General features: G+C 37.8%; 1 protein-coding gene across 4 annotated transcripts in view; it reads left to right on the forward strand.

The window, feature by feature from the left end:
* The first annotated feature begins 1,977 nt into the window (after nucleotides 1–1,977).
* ankrd6a (ankyrin repeat domain 6a) overlaps nucleotides 1,978–9,759 on the forward strand; it is a 14,850-nt gene continuing 7,068 nt past the window's right edge. The window contains exons 1-9 of one of the 4 annotated variants that reach the window (XM_024272795.2): nucleotides 1,978–2,546; nucleotides 2,790–2,860; nucleotides 2,943–3,037; nucleotides 3,436–4,055; nucleotides 6,783–6,887; nucleotides 6,960–7,058; nucleotides 7,143–7,241; nucleotides 9,247–9,345; nucleotides 9,424–9,501. In XM_024272795.2, the coding sequence (XP_024128563.1) occupies nucleotides 4,035–4,055; nucleotides 6,783–6,887; nucleotides 6,960–7,058; nucleotides 7,143–7,241; nucleotides 9,247–9,345; nucleotides 9,424–9,501 (501 nt within the window). In that variant the 5' untranslated portion in view covers nucleotides 1,978–2,546; nucleotides 2,790–2,860; nucleotides 2,943–3,037; nucleotides 3,436–4,034. Of the gene's footprint in view, nucleotides 2,547–2,789; nucleotides 2,861–2,942; nucleotides 3,038–3,435; nucleotides 4,056–6,638; nucleotides 6,888–6,959; nucleotides 7,059–7,142; nucleotides 7,242–9,246; nucleotides 9,346–9,423; nucleotides 9,502–9,759 lie in introns of those variants that run through there. The other 3 variants (XM_024272872.2, XM_024272950.2, XM_036210082.1) reach the window with 3 other exon arrangements.

Below are 9,759 nucleotides of genomic sequence, written 5' to 3' on the forward strand. Positions count from 1 at the left end.
CAAATTCTTTTGTATGTTTTGCACGTTTTGTTGCAAAAAATACTTTTAAAACTGAAAGCTTTGGTGTGGATGTCATTTTTTTCAAATGTTACCTTCATTTTAAAAACCCTTTATGATAAAAAAAAAAATCCTGTTTTTGGTGCTTTTTACATGTTATTGTGGGATTATTCTCATGAGTGAGCACGTATATTAAGAAAATTGATTTTAAAATTGCTTTTCATTGTATTTCATTATCTAATTTTTCAATTTCCTCTTGTACTTTGAATGTTTTATCACTCTTACTGTTCCCTACTTTTATGGTACTTTTATTCTACAGTAAATGACTGTCTTTTATGTTTCGCTATGTTTTTATCTTTGTAACTTGATAATAAATCTGCATGCGAACTGACAAATTACTAAAACTCTTATATAGATTTCAAAAACTAGATAATGCCAGCTTGTTACTCCTATCCATTCTGATTCATCCACTAGCAGACAAATAGATCCATGTACCTCTTTGTTTTCTTTGTCTGAGCTGCATCATAGAGACAAAATGAAAAAAAATCCAGAAAATCTCATTTTCTGATTTTTAAAGAATTTATTTTCCAAACTATGGTGGAAAACAAGCATTTGGTCACCTACAAACAAACGAAGGATTTCTGTCTCTTACAGACCTGTAAATTCTTCTGTAAGAGGATCTTCTGTCCTCCACTCGTTACCTGTATTAATGGCCTCTGTTTGAATTCGTCATCTATATAAAATACTCCTTTCCACAACCTCAGTCATGCTCTTAACTCTGCTATAGCCAAGACCAAAGAGCTGTCTAAGGACACCAGAAACTGAATTGTTGACCTCCACCAGACTGGCAAGACTGAAGCAGCTTGGTGTGAAGAAATCAGCTGGGGATCCCCGCAAGATCTCCCCCCATGGGGTCAAAATGATCATGCTAAAAATCACAGAACCACACGGGAGGACCTAGTGAATGACCTGCAGAGAGCTGGAACCAAGGTTTGCTGGAGAGCATTTGGACGATCCAGAAGAGGATCGTTCAGATGAAACCAGAATAGAACTTTTTGGTAAGAATTCTACTGTTTGGAGAAAGAAAGCTGAATTCCATCTAAAGAACACCATACCTACTGTAAAGCATGGGGGTGGGATCATCACGCTTTAGGGCTGTTTTTCAGCAAATGGACTGATCTGTTTAAAGGGAAGAATATACGGGTCCATGTATGGTCAGATTTTGAGTGAAAACCTCATTCCATCAGCACTGAAGATGAAATATAGCCGTGTCTTTCAGCATGATCCCAAACACACTGACCGGGTAGCGAAGGAGCAGCTTCATAAGAAGCATTTCAAGGTCCCGGAGCGATCTAGCCAGTCTCCAGATCTCATACAAAATATTTGGAGGGAGTTGAAAGTCTGTGTCGCCCAGCTACAGCCCCAAAACATCACTGCTCTAGAGGAGATCTGTATGGAGGAATGGACCAAAATACCAGCAACAGTTTGTGAAAACCTTGTGAAGATTTACAGAAAATGTTTGACTGCTGTCATTAAAAGTATTATTGACTAAATACTTATTTTCTACCATAATTTATGATTTTCTGGATTTTATTTCTTATTTTGTCTCTCACAGTTGAGGTATACCTATAAATTACAGGCTTCTCTCATCTTTTAAGTGGGAGGATTTGCCCGATTGGTGGCTGACTAAATACTTTTTTTTGCTCCACTGGGAACATTTGAAAGTAGATCAAAAAAAGATTAAGAGTGGGACTTTAAAAGCAAAGTCCAAAATAGAGCAAACATTTTTAGAATCATCATTTTTAGCTGTCAGTCAAACTCCAAATCCAAATCCTGCTGCAGATGTAATCCGGCAACCCCCTCAACTGTCATTTCAGAACCACCTGAATCACCACTGAGTGACATGGTTCAAAAATCTTATTTTTTGATGTGTGTTTTGAAGTTGACACTTTGACAAAAACAATTACCTGCTGTGACCGAGCTCTTAGTGCAGACATTAAATACCGGCGGTTTTTCTGAGTTCTTCTGTCTGAAGCTGCAATTATTGCAGCTCAGACGAGCCAGCTGTTGATGATGGAAAAGAATTATCTTTTAATAAGATCAGAGCTTCACATCTGTGTTCATATCATGATAAAAACCACCCTCCTCCCCCCACTTTTCGTCCTCTTTGAGCTAAAAGATTGAGACTGAGCTCCTGGTGTCCATCAAAACACGTTTCTTTGGGAAAACAGTTTTCAAACCAATAATTTACGAGAGAAACTCAATTTTTATCATTATATCGGAACGTTTCTTGAGCGTATCAGGTACTACCTTCCTCGAATCTCCTCTGCTGTCTGCACGCACTAATAGGGGCTTACACGAGCTCCCGCCCTCTGAACCGCCGCTCCACCACATCTGGCATCCTCCCTGCACATCTTCAATCACCGAGCGACCCGCCTGCTGCCGCAGCATCTTCTGACACACAAACGCTGGTTTTAAAGGGTCGCTGGACGTCAACCGACTGCTCCGTTTTGATGCAGAAAGGCTCCCCAGGCTCTGTGGAGGTTCAGGTAAGAGGCATTCCTCTGGTTTGAGATTTAAGTCAGCTTCACCTGGGATTTTTATTCCTTTGGGCCTTTAAATGTGCCGATTTATCCTTCAGTTGCACTTATTTTTGTGTCATAACTGTTACACTTTTCAAGCCAAATTGACCAAAATAAATGGAAGGATTTTATGTTTTGTCATGGAAAATGCAAAATGTTCATGACATGTTTTAAAAACATTTAATTAGACTGATGTTTGGTGTTTAACAGGTGGTCATTTCCTCATTTGGAAGTTGAAGAGGTCGATGGTGGAACTGCACTCAAACATCAAGTGGAAGAAGGTGAATTTTACTCCTGACTTCTCAAAAATATGGAGTCTACTGTCAAAATGCAAAATAAAAAAGAGTTTTTTTAATATTACAGCAGTGGTTTTTCCAACAACATTTTCAGTGACTCATCAAACTCAAAGAACTTTTTCATCTTAAAGGAGTAACAACACTAATACACATTTGAATCAGGTAAAGCCGCTCAAATTCAAACATTTATCATCACTTATCCCTTTATTCAGTTTTTCTACAGAAATAAGGAAAATGACTCTCCTAAAAGTTACACAAAATGTGACAAAAAAATGAAAGATTTTGCAAATAAAAATCTAATCTATTCTATATCACCATAGCAACTCTAGAATCTTTAATTGGTTTTATTTTTAAAGCCCAAAAAATTGGTTAGACATCATTGTAGCATCTAAGAATCCTCATAATTGAAGTGATACTTGGTTAATATTTACTACACTAAAGAGGTATTTTGGGTTGAATGTTGTAGATATTTCAATCTGTCAGATAAATGTAGAAATACATTGAAAGTTAATTGAAAACAGATTATGATCTAATGATTTTATTGTTTTCTTTTCTTATAGGAGAAGAAAAAATCCAGATTGAAGCAAATAAAGAAAGACAAACATGTAATATAACCTTCACCTATGATCCAAAATGTGCAATTACTAGAAGGGATACATTAAAAAAGAAAACATTTTGTTCTTTCACAGAAACCAAGTTCAAAAGAAAAATGTCCTTAAAGTATTGTGTATTTGTTGTGTGTCTCTTCCACATTTGAGGAACTCGACTCAGATTTATCCCGCCCCCCCGCCAACGCATCAGATCAAAATGAAATTGCACACATCAATCCGGAGCCGGTTACACAGAGGAAAAAAAAACAGAAAACAGCAACACTCAGCGACAGGCAGCAGCAGCACTGAGGGATTAGAGGACACAGCCCTGCATGTGTACATGCTTCATGTACACGACTGTTGTATCCACAATGTAGATTAAAGGCTGACCGCCCCCCACCATGAAGCATAATCTGACCATCTGAGCTAATGCAGCCGCCCCGTCGTCCAGTGTTTTTAACCTCACATGCTGCCCAACGTCACTTAGAGTCGCCTCAAATCTAGAAACTTGTCTTCCGTTACCTTTTCATGCTGCCAGGCGCCACGGTTCTGCAGAGAGATCTTCTGAGATGGAAAACTTTGTCTCCAAGGTCAGTCCGGCTGATTCACAGCACATGGAGGGGTTAAATGATCCTATTCAGAAGGTGAAACATTTTCCAAGTGTGTTGAAAGCAAATAAATGAAAAAAGGCATTAATCAAACAAGAAATTAAAAAAATCAAATAAATTAAAAAATCTAGTAAATAAAAGCTTTTCAATCTTAATGTACAAAAATATGAGATTTTTTTCTGTTTAAAATGATGAATATTAAAGCTTTTCTGAAGGTCTTAAAACTCAAAGGAATATTAATTTTCAAATTTATACAGACATTAACATCAGTTTAAGACTGATAAAACATCCAAGCTTATTTTTGTGTCATGAAAAGGCTTTTAGAATTTGTCCTTAGCTTTTCTTCAGGTCCAGGCTGTCTTTAAATTCATTCTTTGAGTCATCTATTTATAAAATAAATCAGGAATAATCCAAATGAAGCAGATAAATATGTCTTTGCTCCTGTCTGCACCTGTCTTTCTGTATGGATGTAAAGACTTTCTTGCAGTGTTAGAACATAGAGTGAAGCAAAATCTTAGTCTCCTCCACAGAGTAAAATATTTTAAAATTACTTTTATCAGTGATTAGAGGTGCTACGTGATTAATTTTTTGTGCAATTAATTAATCGCGACCTGTAATTAATTATCGATTTTAATTGCAATTTTCAAACCTAATAATCACTGCTAATTAGCTCATTTTGAGGTATTTTATTTAAGTTTGTGACATTTTGGTGCAGCAAAACATCAAAATAAAACGGAACAGGTGGCTGTGTTACGTTCATTTTTTTAATTATTATTATAAAACACTTTCAACCTTTACTTTGACACCATTGAGGGGTTATTTTTTCCCAATCTTGAGCAAACAAATAAATAAATTTAAAAAGAGATCCGGAGTGCTCTGATTTACCACATCAAAAAGCAGTAGGAACAACAAAAAATATCGAATGCAAACTTCTTATTAAAACCATAATTCAGATGTTAATATATCTTATTGCACAGTTTACCACAAGAGCAAAACAGTAGAAAAGAACTGATAGTTTTCTTTAAACTATTTGGGTGAATTTGATCATTTTAAAGAAGCAGAAAAGAAAAAGACAAGAGAATCTAAGAAGGAAGAAATGAAACACAGCAGAGAAAAACGAACTATTTAGACATTAGACTTTGTTAAAATAAACTTTAAGAGGTGAACTTTCCCACTAAAATGAGTTTTTTTTTAAAACTTCTCATGCCAATGCCTTTTCTCAAAAAGAGCTAGAGGGGAGCGCGGTTTGTACGCGCCACGTGCGCCTTTCGCTGAGGCCGTTGCCATGACAACACGGCGCAAACAGACCACCTAGACTTAAGATATATAGTACTTAAAATATAGCAGGACTGAATAGATTTTTAATATTTCTTGTTTTCTTAAATGACAATGATATTAACGGGATAAAATGCTCCTCAAGGTGTGCAAAAATAAAAAAATACACTAAAATGTCTTTAATTAATGAATGAATTGCATTTAACAGGATAATTTGACAGCCTATTAATGATTAATTAAAAAAAAGGTAGTAGTGGCTGAGGCTAATAGCTGAGCGTCGTCTTTCAGCTGTCTTGGACAAACAGATTTCAACATATTTTAGGGATGCATCATTTTTAAAAAATAAAATAAGCTTTTTCTGTACATTACATTAAAACTGATGTTCTCATCTCTCTCTCTTTTTTATCGAAAAATTTATTTTTTTTCCCCTTCTCTGAAGATACAACTATATTTTCTTTGCCCTGAAATCTCATTTTGTATAAAGTTGTAGTATTTCATTGTTTATACCAGCTCTTGAATGTGCTCCATCGATCACTGTGTGATGGCAATCTTCCACCGGTGAGTTTCTGTCACAAAATGAGAAGAAAAACGTCTCCAAACTGGACTTGGCGAGGGTGACATCACTCATAGAACTGGCCCCGATGGAAACAAAGTCAATAAAGTAGCCATTTTTTGGTATGGAAGTTAATATCAGAAAACTTCAGGAAGAAGTGATTGGTTCAAAATCTGTCAAACATGTCAAACATTGGATATGGGGGACAGCAGGCAGTGTACACTCTTTATTGAGGCATCTGATTGGTCAGTTTATAACTTTAAAACTTAAAAATATTCATAAAAATATTATAAATAGGATATATATAGGATTATAAAGAACATGTAAGAAAAAGTTCGATTTTAACTTTATTTATAGTTACTGTTATAGAACATCTCAAAGTTTGTTTTAATAAATAATTAATTATAAATATAGTAATATTAATATAATAAAAGACCCACAATTCTCAAAAACAAACATAAAATTGGTGTTTTTAGCTCAGTTTGATGAAGCATCACACCTTCAAACTGTTGTTTCCCTTGTAGAAACAGTCATTATATTCTGACAAATGTAATGACTGAGCGAGAAGTCTTTGGGATTTTGGCTTCACCAGGGAGACTCAGTCCAGTTCTCATATACAGTCATGTGTCTCAAAGATTGCAGCATTTATTACATGCTGCTCAGGATCTCCGGAAGGACACTGGAAAACTTTTATCTCTTCTTTTGTGGTTTTTCTAATCAAAAATCTCTCTGGTGTGGTCAAATATTCTCTCAGAAGTCCACATTAGCCAGTACTGAATGTAGCCAGTGGCTTTAAATGTTTGAACAGCTCTTATATCATATCTAAAACATCTAAAGATCCTCAGATAATGAGTGTCTCGGTTTCTCCGTGTCTGGACCAGGGTTCAGGTGTGCAGACGGCGCTGCACCGTGCCGCCAAGGTGGGCAACGCTCAGACGGTAGCCGCTCTGATTAATGGAGGCTGTGCTGTGGATCTACAGGACAGGGTGAGCCCTCGTTCCTTAAACACTCGTACAGCTACAGGTCAGAGCGTGGTCTGAGAGTAACTGTGTTTGTAGGACGGGAACACGGCGCTCCACGAGGCGTCCTGGCACGGATTCTCCCCCTGTGTCAAACAGCTCATCAAGGCCGGAGCTGATGTGAAACTCAGGAACAAGGTCAGGCGGTTCTCCAAGAAAACCGATTTTGATCAGAACTGTTTTTTTTTTTATTAAGGAGTGATTGACTTTTTTCTTATTCAGGTGGGGAACATTGCACTTCATCTGGCGTGTCTGAACGCCCACACTCAGACAGCTCGCCTCCTGCTGCTCGGAGGGTCCAGCCCAGACTCCCAAAACGCTGTGAGTTTGAGGTCAAAACTGAAGAATTCCTCATAAATTGTTTCAGTGGGGATGTGTCACTCACCTGATCGAGTTAGGAGCCAAACAAAGTTACCTGATTGATTCATTGATGTTCCAGAAAGTTGAGAAAGTTTCCAGTCGTAAGATGACACCTCTGCTTTAGGAAACACCACTTCTCAGTCGGCAGAATTGTTCCTAGAATTTCAAAAAGTAGAATGGGAGGCAGAGTTCTCAAGAATCACACATCTCTGTTAAAGGGTGTATGCTTTTTGAGCTTTTAAGTGTATTTTAATGTTAATTCCTCACATAAAACACCCCCAAAGCGCTATTTTCCTCCATTCATGCATCTCTGATCATAACATTCCAATCATGCTCTCTGAGCACCAGCCCCTTCAAATTCACAAAAAAATTACGTATGTACTTGGAGGAACAGCCCCTTCCAGGAAGAGTCTGCGCTGCCAGCTCCGCCCCCAGGTTATCCCACACACCCACTTTCTCTGCTGTGCAAAGCACTTTCATTTTATTTGCACAATATGCGCGTCCATGTTTACAAAAGTTTGGATGTTGTTTGTTTTTGTGGGCGAAACGCAAACACGCTGCAGTCACTGACCGCAAGGACCAAGATTGTTTTCAGATACAGACACTTTTCTTTATCTGTAAGGGGAAAATCTGACCCACACTTGTACGAAAACTCACCGAAATTTACACACATCTAGTACCTCCCAAAAATGATTTTTTTTTTCAAAATCCACCAACGAAACCAAAATAAACATGTCGGGGATATCCAAGGGAATTTTTGAAATTATTATGGGATGACAACACAGCCTACGGCTTGGCGGCCATTTTATTGAAAAATCTCAGATTTGACGATTATAATGTTTTTCCACAATGAGGGAAAAGGAAATTGTTATGTGAGCGATTTTAACAAAATTTCACACGCATTTTGCCAGTCTATGTCTACCACAAACCTTGGAGTTTCATCAACCTTTGACCTTGGGAAGAAGCTGCCATCTTGAATAAAAAAAACAACAACTTTAGTACCAGCTACGATCGGAAAACTCATCCTAGGGATTTCCATCGACAGTCTTCTAACTTCTTGGGCATCATTGGGAAGCAATTGGTGAAAAAAAAGTTGCAATTAGTAGTTGTAGATTTTGAATGGCAACCATGTGGTGAGCTGACAAAAGTGGTATTTTCCCATTACTTGCATAGTACTTACCCAGAAATTGTGACCATTTAATCCCTGGCTAGAGCTGAATAAAATTATGTAAAATACAATATGAAAATTTTAGGAATGTGGGCGTGGTTAGTAAAAAACCTCCGTTGCTAAGGAAATCCAGAAGTTTACTTTTGTCAATTCTCCTGAAACTCGTGTCTATCTGTTCGGGATCCCCAAGTGAGTAAAACATAAAGTGGTTGCTATGGAGATTAAGTGAAAAGAAAAACCACCATTTTGAAAAAAGTGGATTTTACTTCAAGTTGTTAAATGTAGCTCTGACTAGGGGGGGTGGTGCCTGAGGGCCATACCACGGCCCTCACAGCTTCAATTTAGCTTACAAGGAAGGTTTAATATCTATGCGTTTTTAACCTAGAGCCCAAAAATGGTCATAAAAACTTGCCTAGCTACGTGTGAGCACACATTTTGAATAAGAAAACCCAAAATGTGCTTTTTTTTAATTCTTTTTATTTGAAATGGCCGCCTAATGCTTCATGCTTTCCATTAAGAGACAGAAATCATGTTTGTCTTCAAGGTTAGAAATCAAACTTTCCTTTCTGCTAAAACTCCCAGTGAAGGTTGGCCTGTTTCACTTTAAACGTTTAGCTATTCCGTTGTTGGCTTCCTGCTTGTTCTAAGCAAAGGTTGATCAAAAAGACAAATGAAGGAAAGCAGGATCCAAAACCTGATGATGATCTGAAGTTCAAAAAGTGAGTCTCCAGGAGCAGAGTTGTTTGAAGGATGTGATGTAAGAGATGGTAACAAGCAATTGTGTGTGTTTGAGCGTAGAAAGGGGAAACTCCTCTTCATGTTGCTGCTGCTCTCAACCACAAGAAAACCGTCCAGATTTTGCTGGAGGTCGGTGCCGACAGAACAATCCAGAACCGCGTGAGTCCCCGTTTGGGTCATCAGAACGTTTAGAATGAAAAACATGTTTCCTTTGATTGACTCGCTGCTCTGCTCCAGGCGGGAAAAACGGCCCTGGACAAAGCCAGAGACAACCGCCACAAAGAGGTGGCTCTTCTTCTGATGGATGCCCTACAGGTTCCTGAAAAGAATCAAAGCCTTTTGCTGTTTTCTGTTGCTGTGGTTACAGACAGGCACGTGCACACATGGGGCCCTAGGGGTGCTCGAGCATCTGCCCTTTATGCCTCGTATCAAAAAGGATTCTATCGTTTTTTTCCAAGCCTATAATAATATAATAAAATAATAAAACTATAATAATAAGTGAACTATTTTAATAGTCGACTGATCACCGATTATTTTTTTACAATTAGTTGACCAATCGGGTCATCCGGAAAC

Source organism: Oryzias melastigma, linkage group LG22 (assembly GCF_002922805.2).
Source record: "Oryzias melastigma strain HK-1 linkage group LG22, ASM292280v2, whole genome shotgun sequence".
Taxonomy (NCBI): Eukaryota; Metazoa; Chordata; class Actinopteri; order Beloniformes; family Adrianichthyidae; genus Oryzias; species Oryzias melastigma.